General features: G+C 39.9%; 1 protein-coding gene across 2 annotated transcripts in view; it reads left to right on the top strand.

The window, feature by feature from the left end:
* LOC109726477 (SWI/SNF complex subunit SWI3A) overlaps positions 1-9,490 on the top strand; it is an 11,763-nt gene extending 2,273 nt beyond the window's left edge. The window contains exons 3-8 of one of the 2 annotated variants that reach the window (XM_020256077.1): positions 501-780; positions 877-995; positions 1,114-1,274; positions 1,350-1,396; positions 8,296-8,450; positions 8,925-9,354. In XM_020256077.1, the coding sequence (XP_020111666.1) occupies positions 501-780; positions 877-995; positions 1,114-1,274; positions 1,350-1,396; positions 8,296-8,450; positions 8,925-9,128 (966 nt within the window). In that variant the 3' untranslated portion in view covers positions 9,129-9,354. Of the gene's footprint in view, positions 1-500; positions 996-1,113; positions 1,275-1,349; positions 1,397-8,295; positions 8,451-8,924 lie in introns of both variants that reach the window. The other variant, XM_020256076.1, reaches the window with a different exon arrangement.

Raw genomic sequence — 18,387 nt, 5'->3', positions numbered from 1 at the left:
GGGGGGGATTGAGTAGCATGACAGTTAAGAGTTGGATCCGGATTAGCGAGATTTCTTAGAAGATTGAAGACTAATCACAAGAACACGTAAAAAAGGTTGCAATAGCTCCGTCTTTGCATTTAGAGAGTGAATTGGAAGAGGTGCATTTCCATTTTGGTGTGCTGGTGTTGGGTGCATCCTTTTTCCTTTAAGTTGTTGATCTGTGTTGTTAATTTTGTTTGATTTTGATGGGTTGCAATAATTTTAAATTATCCATGTTTAACAGGTCCCATCATGTATGTTGTTATTAGATCATCAATTGCTTAACTGTACTTTGGCTTCTTCAGCCCAAAATTTATATTGATAAATATACTAACTTTGATGGTTTACCATGTAGTGCTTGTTTTCTGATAATCTAATAATTATCAGAATTCATCACTGAATTAAGATATTTATTTGCTCCTATGAAAGAATCACTGGTTTATGAAGGTTAAATTAATATCACAATCTTTTCTATTAAGGTCATGAAGGGTGGATTTGTAGTTTGTGCAAAATGTTCAAAAAGTAAGGTCATTTGTGAGGAAGAAACCGTGCAGTTAAGCGATCACAAAGATGGTGATGTCAATGGTGCGGCTAGTGCGTGGACGGATGCCGAGACCCTTCTTCTTTTGGAAGCTGTCCTAAAACATGGAGATGACTGGGATCTTATTGCTCAGCACGTACGTACTAAAAGTAAATCTGATTGTATTGCGAGGCTTATCCAGCTACCTTTCGGTGAACATATGTTGGGCAGCATGAATGGTAAATGTGACAGTAGAACCTCTGTAATCCAAGCTTATGATCTCAAAACAAACCAAAATTCTATAACTGAGTTGTCAAAGGGGCCTATTCAATCAGTTACTTCTACACATACTGATGGGAAGGAGAATGTTGTGGATGAATCTACAGAAGAACGTCCTTTAAAGAGGAGATGCTTCCTCTCTTCTTTAGATGCTACTGACTCACTAATGAACCAGGTACTTCATTTTTTTTCTTCTTAACCTGTGCTAATTTATAAACGAAGGTTTGTTATATAAATGTGCAGATCTGATGTAAATTTAGAATGTAAATTGGAAACTGGTTCTGTCTAGTTAGGTGGCTTTGTTGTCTACAGTAGCTGGTCCCCATGTTGCTGCTGCTGCAGCAGACACAGCTGTTACAACACTGTGCAATGAAAATACACGTGCAAGGGACGCCTTAATTGTCAACGAGGAAACTATGAATAATTCATTTTCGTCTAATGGTGACCAGTGTAGGTTAGTGTTTGTTCATTAGCCCGCAGTTTTCATTTGTTTCTAGTTTATGTGCTTATAGTGTAATAATGCTTTCAGTGGCCTCAATGTTGGGGATCAGGACATGATGCTGCCTCAACGAGCAGGTACAGTGATCTCACTGTTTAGATGGTTTATAGCATCATTCCTTAGTTGTTTTATTTTCATTTCTGTAAAGTTCGTCAACTAGATGCATACTTTGTCTTTCTATCTAGCAGAATTTACTTTGCAATAGGATCCTATTGTAGAATGTAATATTAATTTTCTTTTCAAACAAGAAACTATTTAAATATTTTGGGGTTCTATAAATTTCTTGATCTACATCGATCTCCATTTCCGAAAATCTACCACAAAATAAGATCTGTCATGTTTATTGTCAGTCTTTTTCCTTGAGTATCTTTTTGCATTACATTTCCTCATGGTGATCTGAAATGTAATTGGCAAAGTGCACCCCAAAGATTAATTCTTTGTGGAGTGTAATCAAGAAAAAACACTAAAGTCAACCTTACTGCAAATGGAATTTCTTATGATAGGTGATGGACATTCAAAATACGCTAGAAATGTCATGGGAAGTTTTTTATTGAGACTTCCGGCTCATGGGGAGCTTGGTAGGCAGCATTAAATTTTATGTTTTCCTAGATGTGTAACAAGATGCAAGTATTGTTGCCAATAATGGATGTTGCTAAATAGGACCACCGGTTTTGGAAATACATTGTGTGTTTTATACCAAACCTTATGTATAATGCTTCACTTGATGGGGGTTGAATGTATTTTTTGGATAGGCTTTTAGAGAAACTGCCAATGGCAATCCAGACCCATAATGTATTTCCTAGATAAGGTTTTCACTCCCAGCCAAAAGCTCATTCATGGTCATAAATTATGTTTTTTAGGTTGTCAATTTTTGAACATCTCTTTGCATTATCCTTTTTCTTAAGATGCCCTAACAGTGGTTAGAGGAAGCCTATCTTTTTAAAATGATTAGGAGGATACAAAAGTGTTTTTCAATCTGAAACTTGAATCCCACACACTTGTGTTCATCCGCAGAAGATTGTGCTTTTCCTATGGGTGTGACTCAATTAAGAAATAGAAGTTGTTGTTGAAGAAAGTACACCAAAAAAAGGTTAAAAGTACTTCCATGTTTGGTAGAACTTGGCCCTAATTTGTGGAGGGAAATGCCATTTTTATGAGTTATATTACGCAACAAACATAAGTAATAATGACCCATTGCTTGGTTGATACTGGCCATTATCGGCAACTTGCATAGTATTCATATAACAAGAGGTGTTAGAAGCGTACTAAGTCATTTGGTTCAAGATGAATTATGCTTGCATTGAGTCGTAGCATTGAAGACATTAAGTTTACCCACTAGCTACTTGTATTAAGCCCCTATATAGTCGTATATTTGGACAGAAAATCGATGTGTTTAGATTTTATAAGTAAACCTTCTGTGAGTAAATCAGGTGGAAACTATCTCTTTGTTGCTTCCCTGTAAGAAAGAGAAGCAAGAGATATACCCATTATCTTCTTGTAGATGGATGTGAATGGTGTTATGTTAGGATACCCCGCTCATGATTGTAGGTTTCATACCGATAGATAGATTAACGTCTCTATTGGAAGCCTCTCAGCTCCAAGGGGAAGAGGGGCCTCCTATTCTAACTTAGCCAAGCTAGAAGCCATTAAGAAGAACACACTTCTTTATTAATAAATTGATCATTATTACAAAAGACCGGGGCCCCTTATTTATAGGCCTAGATGTAACAATCCTAATTGTAAGGAAACTAAATAAGGATTGAATAAATCAAAGATATTCCTAATTTAGTAGATATGTAACATAAAATATCTATGCTAATCTAATAAGTAAAATAATGCTAATCTAATAAGAGAAAGACTTCATGATTAGATCGTTCTAGGATTCGACGTGATCGTAATAATTCCTTCCACTTGAAACACACCTTGTCCTCAAGGTGTGAGCCAATATAGTGCAACAATTGATGATGAAGTCTGAATAATTTTGTCCGTGTAATCGACTTAATCATTGGCGAAATCATATCAATGTCTTCTTGTGGCACGAAAATAGGAATTTACAGTGATAACATCTTTGAAATATTCGATGATGGATAAAGCAATGAAACAGATACGGATAGTGACAACGATGGCTATAAAGGCGCCGATGGAGGTACAACCGGTGGAGGTGGTGACTGAGAAACAATCGGAGATGGCAATAGTGAATGAACAATTGATGGTGGCGACAGCAGAGGAACGACCGGTGGAGGTGATGGTAGAGGATTTGACAGAGGCGATGGTTGGTTGTGTGGAGGAATTTGGAATTTTGTTTGTTAATCGGTAGTCTGCGGAGTAGTTTGATCTATGAAGCACGGATACTTCAAATTTCATGCCGTACCCGTATCAGATACGTATCGGATACCGATACGTGCCCGATACGTGTCCGATACGGGAATGGAGTTTCCGGCATTTAAAAAAAAAAAAAATATCGGATACGGCTCGGATACGTGAGGGATACGGCGGGATACGGGGGGGACACGGCTAGGTTCTTTTTTGGTCTAAAATGATCAAAACTTAAAATTTTTTTAAAAGCTCACGTCCAAACCTATTGGAAAGAAGGAAAAGAGTGAGAAAACGATCAATCTCTGTTCAATTTATCATTTCCTCTATTTTTTTGCTCTTGAACGGTAGAAGGCGCTCCCTCTCGTTCTATCTTCACACAGTATTTATTCTCTTTCATCTAATTTGTCAATCTATCATTAAGCAAACAAAGACTATAGAGAATATGATTTTTTTTCCTTCTCTATTAAATTGTTAGCATATTTTTTATTACTATTTTAATTATAGAACTAACAAAACATACATAAATATTGAATGACTAATTATTTAGTTTGTGCGACTATGTATCTATTGTTGTCATTTGATCAAGTTGGATTGTAGTTGGTTTGATACTTTTTATATTATTATTTCATATGATTGATTATCTTTTTTTATGAACATATGCAGAATAATTATACAAGTTAATGCATATTAAAATATATTCCTTAATATAGTCCAGATATCCTGATTGTTCTCAATATATCATTACATATAATTAACATATATTTAAATATATTTAAAATAATATTTTATTCAAGTATATCCCGCGTATCGTATCCAAGAAGTTTTAGGAATTGCCGTATTACCGTATCTGTATCGTGTCGTATCCGTATCCCCGTATCCGTATCTGTGCAACATAGAGTCTGATCAACATCATGACAAATTTTGGACCTGAATATCAGCTAATTGAAAATTATTCAATTTGAGTTGCGATTGTCTTTTTTGTGATGATGATTAGGCATCATCTTTTGGTCTAAAACTTTTTCGAAAAGTTCTAAATTATTGCGTCATCTACAATACAGAAGCTTGTAAGGTTTGAAATTGTTGATTTTGTCGTTGCTCCATAAGTGACGACTCTTGATGGTTGTATAGGACGAACGATGTTGCAAGTCTGAAGAAGCATAGTCCATGGCACAGTATTCATTTTTTTTTTTAATGAGCCCACATTAATTGCCTCTATATTAAATGGTCCGTCTCATCTTTATACCATCTGACCCATCGTTTTGCTCTACCCGCCAAATAGCAAATTATTTCACTGAGGCTATTATTTTCTAAAATTCTTTCTTAATCAAAATATTCTCCTATATGAGATAACCAACCTAGAGGTTCTTTTTCTTCCTCAAACGAACTTAATATCTTAGGTTTTGCTCTCATATTGAAAATATTTGAGACATAAATTATCTTTTAAATTTTCAAATTTTTTCGTAAATTTTTCAGATTCGTTCTGAATTTTTAAGAATTTTATTTAATTTTTTAATATTTTTTTCAAATTGTTACCATTTTTTTAAAAAATAGAAAGATACTTTAGGGTACGTTTTAAAAGCAACACAATTAAAAGCAACACAATTTTTTCCAATAGGCCGTAAGATTTTTTTTTTTTAAATAACTTCTTATTTATTTTAGTTCTAAATTTATTTTTTTAAAATAGTAGAGAAATCCAAGAAATTATAACAAATTATTAAATACCTCAAAGAAATTTAAATACTAATAAAAATTTGAAGAGAACTTGCACGCTTCTACTAAAAGCTGCTCTGATCAAGCGGATTTGCCGCTTCTCCTACTTTGCCCGTGCAAACGAAGTCGTAGATGAATAACCTGAAGATCAAACTGCTCTAATACCAAATTGTTAGGATCTCCCTCTTCTTTATTGTAGCTTTGATACCAATAGATATATTTAGCGTGTTTATTACATGCCTCTCTCCGTTCCAAGTAGAAGAGGGTTCTTCTCTTCTAACTTAGGGCAAGTTAAAACCCATTAAGAGAAACACACTTACTTTATTAATAAAATTGATCATTATTGCAAAGGAGAAGCCTCTCATTTATAGGCCTAGAATACGTAACAGTCCTAATGGTAAGGAAACTAAATATGAACATAATAAATAAAATATTTCTAATTTAGTGGATATATCAAATAAAATATCTTTCGTAATCTAATAAGTAAAATAATTCTAATCTAATAAGAAAAAGACTTCATATCCGGATCCTTCTAGGATTCGAGGTGATCGTAACATGTGTTACCTGGATACTTGTTCTATTAGAAAAATTCCATGTTGGCACATATTGGCATATCATATAGGCATCGGACACTTAGAATTGTCCCGGTTCTTCAAGTTTAAAGGTAAGTGTGTTAAGGTGTTTCTAGTGTTGGCAAGTTTTGTGAAAGTAGTCATCGACTACTTTTATGTTAATTTTCTTTTAGTCTTTGTGTTTTCTAGTGTAGACGAAGTGAGCATTAGTGACAAAACTATATGCTCGAATTCCACATGTGGTTGGTCTTGCACGAGTAAATTGCTTTAAAGATCACTTGAGAATGTTTAGCATGTTAGATTGATGCAGATTGAATTTTGACTTCAAAATAGAAGACATTCTCTCACTGGTCTGTTCTGTAACTCTGGATTGGATTTCAATCGGTACGAACTGATTTGCACAGTGTGTTGTGCAATGCACTCTTGACTATTCCATCAGGAATAGTTTGGAGCAGTCTTTAAGTCTATCCAGACGGACTTGATGGAGCAGTCTTAAGTCTATCCAGACGGATTTAGTGCTTTTAGCACATTTTGACTTGGATTTTGGCTTTTATGAGACCCTTGAACTATAAAATACTTATCTTAAGAATTTAGAATGTATTTTTAGGTTGTCTGGATTTAGTGCTTTTATCACATTTTGACATGGATGTTGGCTACCCTTGAACTATAAAATACGTATCTTAAGAATTTAGAACTTATCTTTAGGTTGTTTGGTAGTCTGATTGTTCATCTTGATCTTCTTGAGCATCCAAACATCCCTGGGAATTCTTCTGATCTACAGCCTATCTTATGCAAGGTTTATTCTCTGATCCCTAATTTCTTCAGAGTTATTCACTATATACATGTCCTAAAGTGGGTGATTAGGGTTGATTTTTACATAATTTGATCTTCATTTTCTGCTCATTGATTTGAGTGTGTTTGTTAGTGGATTTGAGTGGCCCATGAATTTAGGTGGTAGCTTGGATTTAAATCTTGGACTAGTGTTCTACATGTTTGTTTTAGCATAAGATCCTTCTCAAGGCATTGGAAAACACGGTCAAAAACCGTGTTCTTTTCCGTCAACTACCTTTTGTACTCTCTTTTCTTAATGAGCTTTTGCATATCCTGATCATGTTGTTTTTCCACACAATTCAGTGTAAACTTTCGGTCTCTTAATTTTATTTTATTTTTGTTTTCTTTATTGCATTACTTGTTGCATTGTGTTTGGCCAACAATTGGAATAAGTAAATAGATAATACCTATACTGTCCTCTTATAGGTGTGTTGTTGGGTAGGAACTTGTAGGACTTATTGGTTTAGGACCTCACAAATTGAGCGTTAGAATCTTGTGACGGCAGGTGCAAAAGTTTCTCAAGTGTATCTCTAGACTAGGATTGACGTGATTCAATTTCGAAGTTTAATATTATTGAGAATATCTTGGAACGGCAAGTTCTGAATTATTCTTGAAACCCTGTGCAATACCTTATAGTCTTGTAGCTTTGTAGTCGGTGAGATATTGACTGATATTATTTTATATTAATAGACATACTCAATAACTGTTTGATGAGACATTCTTATGCTAATGTGGTTTTCATACTGTCTTTACTCTTTACTGGTACTATTGTTTAATGTTTGTAATTGAGGTAAATGCTTAAAATCCAGATCTCTCTGACTTGATGGTTTGTCTGCGAATCCTATTTGGTTTTAGTTAGAAATCCGAATAATTCAGTTTATAGAATCTAGTTGAGACTTTAGTTTCTGTGATTGATTACAGTATAATATATTATCATATTTTACTGTGGAAAAGGCAAAAGCATGTGCGTGAGAGTAAGATCCTTAATAGTTACAAAGATGGTTCTAACCTATCTGATTCTTTGAAATGGCCTCAACATAAAATTCCCTATGTGCTATCTTTGGACATAATGGGAACACAGCATAACTGTGCCTATTTGCTATACACAGTATACATAAACAGCCATTAACCCATTTTTCAGATAGTAAATTGTAACATTCTGTTGAACAGTTTGATCAAGTAGTTCTTGGTAGTAAAATCAAATTTTCTTTCGAGTTCTGATCTATTTCAATTTATGCTATAGTTCTGGTAAGATTTTACATTTCGATTTTGCACCATTGAATAATAAGTGCAGATCTTGTATCCTTGTGTTAAAGTATTTTAGTATCCGCTGATGAGAGCGCATGAAATGAAACAATAGTGTGCTGTAGGTCTGAAATGTTGGTTCTCTTAGAAGAGATAAGCAATATTTTGGCAAATATTATCATGAAATGGTTCTATATGTTGACCTAATATCCGTTGGCACCCATTTTTTTGGCGCATGCAAAGTTACGTTCTCCTTCAGCAATCAGCATGTAACTAAATCTTCTCTGTGATTTATATGTTAGAGTGCCAAATGGACAAGAGCTTTGGTGCTGCAGCATATCGAATGCGAGCTGCCACTGTGACAGCTATGGGAGCAGCAGCTGCTCGAGCCAAGCTGTTTGCAGAACACGAAGAGAGGGAAATGCAACTCTTAATGGCGTCTATTATTGAAGCACAGGTACACATCACTGTTTTTGCCCATTTCCTTTGTCATTTCACTATTTGGCTTTTGGAATTGGAATTAATTCCCTTTGACAGCAGACTGACATTGTAATTAATTCCTATTTTGTCAATCGGTAAAATGAAAGTAGTACAGTTCTTGAATAATGTCAGCTAGCACGACTGCCTCAAGGGAAACAAAAAATTACGACAAAAGCTTCATTAATACTGTTTGAATCAATGGTGAGACTAGCACAGAATCTTGTCGGGCATAATCTTCATTAAGGCCTTAGCATGTTGGACATAATCTTCATTTATTTGTTTATCTTGGCCTTGGATTAGATGTCGTCATTTCGAAAGTTCAGTTGCGGTTGCTGTTCTTTCAGTAATTCCGAATTATATATCGTATTATTGGATTTGAGATAAAAAGAGGAATGAAGCATTTACCCGGTATATGTTTTGCTTTCTGTCTTTCTTTCTGTTCTTTCCCCAGTTGAGAAAGATACAATATAAGTTGAAGCATTTCGAGGAGCTGGAACATACTATGGAGCAGGAGTACACCCTTATACAGCAATCAAAAGAATCTATACTTGCGGAATGGGTCAATCTCCTGCGGCAGGCGTTCCGAGCCGGGATCGCAAGATTGAGGGACCATCATGTGTTTCCCAAGCCATTTCTAAACAAGAACTGCATGTAGCGGTCGTTGCTCTTGGGTTGTTATTATCTGCTTTTAGATACCCGACACTTCATGAGGTCGTCGGCTACCTGTTATCTTCGCAGCCCTAATTCAACACCGTACTTCTTGTGCTCACTTTATGGCGCAGAGTAGATAGATCTTTGGATTACTCTGTGTACAATTTTGTGTATCATCCAATTTTGTATCATGAGTAAAAAGGCGTCCAATTAATTCTCTTTTTTTTTTATTTTTTTTTATTCCCCTCGAGTTTACGGTTACTAATTTTCTGTTTGTGCTGTCGTTGTTTCTTTAAACAAACAGTTAAGTGTTTTTTGGTTTGTGGATTTTCATTCCATTAATTAATTGGGAACCATTTCGAGCTCTCTCGGAATTCCAGGGCCCGTGGGACCCGTTACTCTTTTTTTTTATTATTTTTTTTTTTTGGCCTTTTTCCTTTTCTTTCATAGTAGTGGGACCCACACTCTTTTTCTTTGCGCTTTTTTTTGTTTTTTTTCTAGCCTCTTCTTATTTTAGCGGTTGTGGGGGCATACACATTTTTATTAAGAATTTTTCACATCATTGGTTTCCAACTATTGCACTATTTTTTATTTTATCTATAATATTTTTTTTTACAATTAAATTTTTAATCTCTTGATTTTATTGCGGTTATATTCCTCTATTAAAAGAGGTATTAAATTAAACGAAATTACCATGCTGCTTAGTTTTCCTTTGCATGTCAAATTTGGTCCCTAAACTTTGTATATTTTTTACTTTAGTATTCAAAAACAAAAATTTAAATTTTTAAATTTAAATTCGAAATTAATAATAAAATTAAAATTTTAACCTAACCATAAAATAGAATTTTGAATTTGAATTTATTTATAAACTTTTATTTATCTTTTTCTTTATTATTATTATTATTATTATTATTATTATTTTATTTATTTATATTTATTTTTTATTATAGTAGTATTTATATAACTATGAATTGACAAGGCCTCCCCGGGTTTGGGGCTATGTTAGTTAATTCGCGAATTATTGAAAATCCGAATTAAACGATCCGTTTATGTAGTATCCTTTCTTTATATATATATATATATGTATATATTAGTACCTAGACTAAGTGTGCATGGCTATGGATGCCACGTGCACTCCCCCATGCATGCTTATCTGGTTGAGGGTGGCTCTAATTAATTTAGTTTTTGCTTTCTCTTTTTAGTGTGAAGTAGTGAACCACACGAGGTGGAGCTTGGGGGAGTAGCCGTGGAGCTCGGATTCAACGTCGGACATCGCGCCGCGGAGCGTTCGAGGTCCGGTTGCAGTCATGCATCGCGAGGCGTCCGGGCGGATGGGCGTGGTTTCGCCGTTCTCGACGTCGCCCGCGTTGGATTTAGCATACGAGGTGGGTTTATCATCGGAATCCTACTGCCTATAATATTGTCATGACAGTGTATCGTTAATATTACAAGTTGTTATTGTTGTTTAGCTCAAATCATAAGTAGGTATGTTTTAGAACTATAAACTGAATTGGGAGATGTTATTAGTTGTTATTAATCATACATGTGGGACTTGGATAAAACATAGGAGAAAATCAGCGTTCGGAATCTGGCATATGTTGAATACCTGATTTAGCCTTAGGGGCCGTTTGTATTTTATATACAGTTTTGTATTCGGGTTGTGAGTACCCCAGGTAGTTTAGAAGCATTTACGTCGTGCTGAGATGCGAGCTTATTTTTCAGTAGAGTTATGGCTGTTTCGGGTCGTTGGTGCCGTTTTCGGTTAGCGGTGGCACCAGATTCTTATTTTGGTCACAGAATTGTGCGAGGGCACGTGCGGTTTTGGTTTGTAGACCTGTTTTGACCTGTTACTTGACTTTGGCTAGTTGGAGCGCTGTTTGAGCTCGACAGAGATCGCTGCATACTCGGTTGGTAGCGCCCACGAGTTGCACTCCGAGTCAGGCTTTGTGCTTGGCGATTGGGTTGTCGTCATTGACAGTTGGACTGCTTCCACGGACAGTTAGTGAGGATAGAGTTGACAGTCACAACGGAGGGCAGGACGGGTGTATTCACAGTCCGGGACGGGTTATGCTTACAGTCCCGATTGGATTGGAGTCAGGTTGGACATTTCTACAGTTGGTTAGTATGTAGAGCATGATTAGTGTAGTATTGATAGCGGTAGACTTTATTCCTGCATTTCACTACTATTCTTGATCCCTTCTGTAGACTTAGATGGGTAGACCGATGTTGTTTTGGGCGGTACACTGAGACTACTTGTTTTTACAGTAGTTCTCACGCCAGTTAGTTACCTATGTTTTTGCAGAGCACAGGTTCCGGCTTGCTGCCACCGTCCGCGGATCAGGATCGAGGCAAGGGCGTTGCGAGTTAGAGCCTACCCGACGTGCTGAGTTAGAGGTGCTCCTACTGCAGGTAGATGTTTTGTTTCGAGTTTATGTACATAGTGGACTTTACTGCAGTGCGAGTAGCTTTGTATTTTGATCTGGACTATGTATATGAAACTCAGTTTGTTTCTCTTGTTCTCTCCAGCAGCTCTCTATACTGTTCGTGGTATGTGTTTGATTTTCTGGTACAGTATCGCTTAGTTACAGGGGAAATTCCTTTGTATACGAGCAGATTATGTCGGGCGCCGCGGGACAAGTGTAATCCGGGCGTGACAGATTAATTTGGTATCAGAGCTTAGCTATAGGTGTATGGGACCTAGAAACCTAAGTTTAGCGACCTTAGTGAAAGCAACAGCGAGAGGCTGGAATTATTGCGAAGTCAATGATATATTTGTTCTGAACTCCTCAGAGTGGGAGGTGAGTGACTGAAGAGTTCCTGTTTTCTGAGAAATTATGTTGGCCTGCGAACGACACTATTTTTGGTAGGAAACAGAGACCGCCTTCTAGAACTTTCGTTGATGTGGGCGATAGTTTGTGTTGTATCTGACCCGATTTATTCTTTTTCAGTAATGTATCGTCGCCGAGGTCACCGTCGTCCGGGAGAGCGTGCCAGTTGGCGCGGGATCGTGGGATCTGCCGAGATGCTGAGCAGGCAGAGGCGAGCTGCACCCCAGTACTGTGAGCGAGTGGGCCCGACGGAGAGCCGATGTCCCCAAGATTGACTTGCCACAGTGTTGGCTGCCCTGACTGAGGTACGGACGCAGAGGGAGGCTATTGCCAAGAGCGTTGGTGGAAGAGGATAGCTCAGCCTACGAGTTCTGTACAGAGGCACCAGAACAGTCGCCAGTTCCACCCCCGACTACTCCCAGTGACCAGCCGACCTGCCAGCAGTTCCTCCATCGGCAGGCAGTTCCCAGTAGCGCCCAGTTGGCTGTTTAGGGGTCAGTACCGTTGACTGAGGCTGCGGAGCGGTGGACGGGAGGAGGTTAGCTCGTTTTTACGGCGATTTGATCCACCGATCTTCGATGCTAGAGGCACTGAGGCTGAATTGTTGAGGGATGGGTCAGATGCCGATGGACGAAGTTATTCGAGGATCTGTTTTCGCTTCCAGAGGGGGAGCCAGGTATCCCTGGGCGTACACTGTCTGTTAGGTGATGCTATGACTGGGGCGGAGAACGAGCGGACCAGGGGTAGACAATATGGCCGGCGCAAGTTGAGTTGGGATGACGTTCTGATGGAACTGCTGTTTGCGGATGTTCTTCCCAACAGTTGTGAAGCAGAAGCTCGATGGAGGATTTGAGGAGGTTCGAGCAGGAAGCATCGCCAGTACAGGAGTCGGTTCGCGGAGTTACTCGAGCTCTCTGAACTGTGTACATATTGTAGCCAGAGACGAGGGCACAGAGTTACATGATGGTGCGAGCAGGGGACTGAGTGTCACGCCCCGAGACGCTACCAATTTTGGTCCGAGTTCGGGCGTCGCGTCGAACAGACGCGGACGGACAGCACCTCCCTGTCGCGCCAAGGTCAAAGTAAGTATGTACTAGATTGCCCAGGAATAATTCCATACATACACGAGTCAACAAGGAGAGAGCCAAGAGGCACATACAACAGAGCAGTAACCAAGTATACATAAAGTGCTAAAGAAGAGTACTATCTAGTATTAGCTCACATGTCCATTTTTACATCTTGACTATAATTAATTTTTCATCTTCCAAAATGTAGTACAGTGTTTTTCTTCAAAATTAGCCTCTCATACTATCCAAACATTCTTAGTAACGAGCGTACTTAATCGATAAGGAAACTACTTAGCTAGGCTCACCTTAGGGCGCTATGCCTGCTGCGGCGGTCCCGCCGGCTCGCCTCTGTGTGTACCTGTCCCCAAAACACACGGTGGTGAGAACTATTAAATTATTCCCCAGTGGGTTCGGCGCGACGTCCGCCGATTTCCCACTAGTCTAAGCAGACGAAAGCATGATAGATAGATATCTGTAACTGTAATTGATGCATATAGAAGAATTAGAAGGTTCTACTATTGCTCGGAGAAACAAGAGTCAAATCACATTCGATGGTAATCTCTTAACATGCTATTAATAACTCTTATTAAGTAATACATTGCAAATTCTAAACTTTATGCCAAACATGATGCACATGCTCAATATGCTACTTGCTCAATTGCATAATTCTCTTGAGTTGCATTACCCAATCATCTGCGCTGGCAGCAAACGCGCGCCCTCGACTCAAACAATTCAATCCGATCTATGAACGGGGATCGAAACCACCGAGGGATTGTCTGCGGGACCCATTCACATACGCTATCCCTTTGGGACCCACATAGGCTTTCCAATCGTTTCACGTGCCAAGGACTCAGGAGCTCGCAACTACTTGTGGCGGGGCGACCGACCACAGCGCTGAACAGCTGTGTGACGGATACGATCATCGTTTCAACGAAGGTACCGTCACTATGACAATGCCACAATATTCTTTTAACACTACGTTCTAATGCACTCGTCAACGTAATTGATACTTCGGTTCACATGTCACTGCCATAATGCAATTGGTTCCCCCACTATACTAGTATATGTCATCCATGCAAAGATCAAGTTATTGTTTAACTTATTCTCTATAGGGATTCTATGTCAGCAAACTTCATTCTCATGACCTAAGTTCACATGCAAGCTAACTATGCCGCATCAAGGCGAGCATGCCAAGAATAGTAAAAGTAAATCTGAATACCCTACATCATGATACTATATATGTAGTCATTGCTTTCAACATAGAAATACTTAAATATGGGAAGCCAAGTTGCTCGGGATCAGACACGCGCCACTTTTATCCGCTATCACGGCGTAGGATTCACTCGATTTCGTTGATTTTTGGAAGCTTTGGGCAAGTTGCCGGCAATCTGTACCCTAACAGCTTCGTTTTTAATATCTTCGTGTACGCGGTCGTACTACTCTTTCCGAACCGGACTTCGCCAAGCCGTCAGAAAACCTTGAGCATTAGGTTTATAATGATCATTTAGTCAAAACCCTCACGTATTGTATAAATTCCCATTTTTCGAGCAGCCTAACATGCATAGCCCCACAATAGATCAATTAAATGCGGCAACACTGACTAAAGAATGCTCATTAATGGACTAGAATAACTTAAGGTTAAAGATTAGCCAAAATTCCAAAAGTTTACCCCAATGTGGAACGCCGGCATGAAAACACGTCGCTACCAACGGCTGCGCCGAAAAGCTCGATCCCTGCCTCAACGCGGTTGCGCAAGCTCGATCTCCACCAACGCCGCGAATCATTCGGTCGCGAAAGATCTAGGAGAGGATGAGAGGAATATTTAGAGAGAGGAAAGTGAGAGGGTTTCTCGTTCCTTCCACCAGTGCGTTGTGATGCCTTTGCTGGCTGAGGCTGAGGAGAGAGAAGCAGCTGAGTAGTTCTATAGCTTATTAGTCAAAACTCGAATCAGTAGCATACACTATCAAATCAGGCAGCTCAAAATCTGATATTTTGCGGGCGCCCTGAATATCCTTTCGAGCTCCAAATTTACAGTCATGTTCGGTTATTGCTTAACTATAAACGAACGAAACTTTTAACTCTTTCCAGTTCGACCCAATTTTGGTCACCGAAAACCTGCGGCTTGCCCCGACACTGCCTCTTATCAGATGCGCTTTCCGATTTTACTTTCTCACTCTACGGTGTCAGAAAAATACGAAACGTTTAAATCTCAGCATCATTACAGATAATTCTGGCTTGATCTTCGTTTTGATTTTCTGACACTATGCGTTTTTGCTAATCTATCTGCGCCGTTATCCACACACGAAATTCTAAATCCCTTCGTTTTCGTCAGATAGTTCAACCACGGGGTCATTCGCTCTCTATTATTCTGTTATAAGTCCAATACAATAGATATCACACCTTTTTTTATTCTATATTTATTTTTTATTCAAATTTCAGCATATTACATCACCACCCGTAACTACTTATAATTTAAGAAGTTCAGGTACCCTTACATCCTCCACTCCAAAAAAAAAGTTTTATTCTCGAAACGAAGTTTCAACTAAAACTTAACCAACTCGATACCCTCAACACATTTGCTTCGAAGAGATGAGGATAATGCAACTTTCATCGTTTTCCTCGAGTACATGTGGCTCGCGATATCGTGTGTGCTTCCAACGAATCTTCAATAGTGGAATCTCCATTTCTCAATTCCGTACTTCTCGAGCAATGATCATTGCGGAGAACTCTTCATACCTTAATTTCTTGTTAAGACCGCGGTGTTTATGTAAATCAATGCTCAGGTGGTCGTGCTTATTTGCGTAAGGTGTGGAGACGTGGAACACGTTTGATATCGCGACATTCGGCGGCAATGCCGAGCGGTAAGCTACGCCCCTCTACACGTTCCAAACTTGCATATTTGGTCCGATTTATATCGGGGACTCAATTTCCCCCGCACCCCAAAGCGCTTCAGCCTCTCATAGCAGCGACTTTCAGGAAAACGCGGTCACCACTGCGATTCAAATCTCGACGGCGCTTGTGACGAAATAAGCTCTTTTGCCTCGACTGATGCGTGAGCGCCTCTGGACAAGCGGCTTCTCTTTGGCTTCGGCAATAGTCTGCGACATGCGCAGGTTCACCTACATGCGCCTTCAATATATGAAGGGATCGGCATTTCGTCCCAGAGGGACTTTCAACGTTCCATTCCATGCTAGCTTGGTAATGTTGTTGTAGGACGAACTGCCGGCGCATTCTCAAATGACGTTGCCAACTTCTTGTAATCAATGAACCGCCCGCAGCATATTCCTCAGAATACTGTAGTAGTCTTCTCTGACTGTTCCATTGTTTTGAGGATGAACACCGGGGTTTTGCGCGGCTGGGGAAATCGGGGGGGGGGGGAGTTTGTGTGCCAAGTGCTTCTTGCAGATTCTTCCAAAATGCGCGAAGTAAACGGGGATCTCGATTGACACGATGACTTCGGGACCTCGTGCAACCTCACAATTTCATTCCAAATATACCTAGCGCCCAATTGTCGCCCGCCAGGTGGTGTGAATCGGTAGAAGATGTGCGATTTGGTCATACGATCCACAATCACCCAGATCGGTCGTAGGACACCATCGACGGGGCAATCGCCATGAAGTTTCCATTGGCGGATATTCTCCCATTTCCAAACTGAGAATAGGTAAACTTTGGAGCTTTCCCACTGGAAATCGCGTCGCCTTCACTTGGCTGATACAAGGCACTTTCGTACATAGGCCAATATCAGCTTTATGCCCGCGGCCACAGTACTGATTTTAGATCGGGTACATCTTGGTGCCACCCGGGTGACATGCTATAAGGAGTTCGATGTGCTCTTGCATTTTAACTTTCGGACTCTCGTTCTCCGCGTATGCACATCGGTTTTGCAAAACCGAAGCGCCCTCAGCCGTCTACACTGAAATCACCGTCGTGTCCACTCTCGATGTCTCGCCGCACCTTTTGGGATTGGGTCCTGCGGCGTTGGCAAACTTATTAATCTGTCAACATGGTGGTGGCGACAACGAGATGCCTAAGCATGACGGATTTCCGGAGTACCCCTCGAGATCTAATCGCTCCATCTGCTCTCCACATGTGGCTCCTGATGTGTGACCAAATAGCAGATTTTCACTGATTTCCTGATGATGCGGTCGGCACAGTTTGCTTTCCGGATTGTGTATGGATCGTGACATCGAAGTCCTCTCAAATTATTCAACACCGTCGCTGTCGATATGTTTGAGCTCTTTTGTAAGTGAATAGGTACTGTTAGACTTTTGTGGTCGTGTGTATATCTCACATACTGCGCGCCGTAAAGTAGTGCCTCCATAGCTTGAGGGCAACACCACTGCGGCCATCAAATCAGTGCGGGTAGTTCTTCTCATAGTTTTATGCGGCGACGCAATAAGGATCAATTCCCGCCTTGCTCAGAACACCCAAACATCGATTGTGAAGTCGCTATACACCACAAAGTCTTCGTTCTGCCGGTAAGGCGAGCACCGGTTAGTCGAAGTTTAATCTATCTTCACTCTTAGAAACTTCGGGTCGCACTGTCACTCAAATGAACTTGGTGTTTCCGAGTCAGACGGGTAATGTGCGACCCGTCTACGAGGATCCCTCCACGAACCGATCTATAATAACCGCTATCTCCACGAAGCTTCGAGAAACTTCCGTTGAGTTAGAGTCATGGGGAGGAGTCTTTGATCGCCTCTTCTTCCCTAGTCAACAGATACTTCTCTCGGAAATTGAATGCCCAAGAAATGAACCTCTCGGGCCAAAGTCGCATTTCTTAAACTTTAGATCACTTCTCTCCCGAGGATTGAAGCCACTATCCTCAAATAGCTCGGCATGTTCCTCGTCAGCTATGCGAATAGACTAATGATGTCGTCTATGAAAACCACGAAAATCGTCCAAGTACTCCTTGCAAGACACAGGTCATCAAGTACCAATGAATGCATGAGGCAGGCGTTAGTAAGCCAAACGGAATGACAAGTGAATTCATAATGTCTCCGCGTGCGAACAGGGTCTTTTGCCACATCCTCGGACATTGATCATTGAGCTGATGATAATCGGACGGCTAGGGTCAATCTTTGAATAACCGGATTTGCACTATCAAACAAATGGTCAATCATCGGCACGGGTACTTTTCTTGATCAGTGACCTTGTTCAACTCGCGATAATTTACGCAGAGTCGAAACGATCGTCCATTCTTCGCCACGAATAGCGACGTGGGTCTCCCCGGTGATCACTTTGGCCGTATGAAATCCCTTATTCGAGGGAGATCTATCAATGACGCCCGCAACTCCTTCAATTCGCGGGCCTCCGTACGGAGCTATCGAGATAGCGAGCGGTCTCGAACAATCTATTCTTCTAACGT

This window comes from Ananas comosus, linkage group 21 (assembly GCF_001540865.1).
Source record: "Ananas comosus cultivar F153 linkage group 21, ASM154086v1, whole genome shotgun sequence".
Lineage (NCBI taxonomy): Eukaryota > Viridiplantae > Streptophyta > Magnoliopsida > Poales > Bromeliaceae > Ananas > Ananas comosus.
This window is presented reverse-complemented; position numbering and strand designations above follow the sequence as displayed.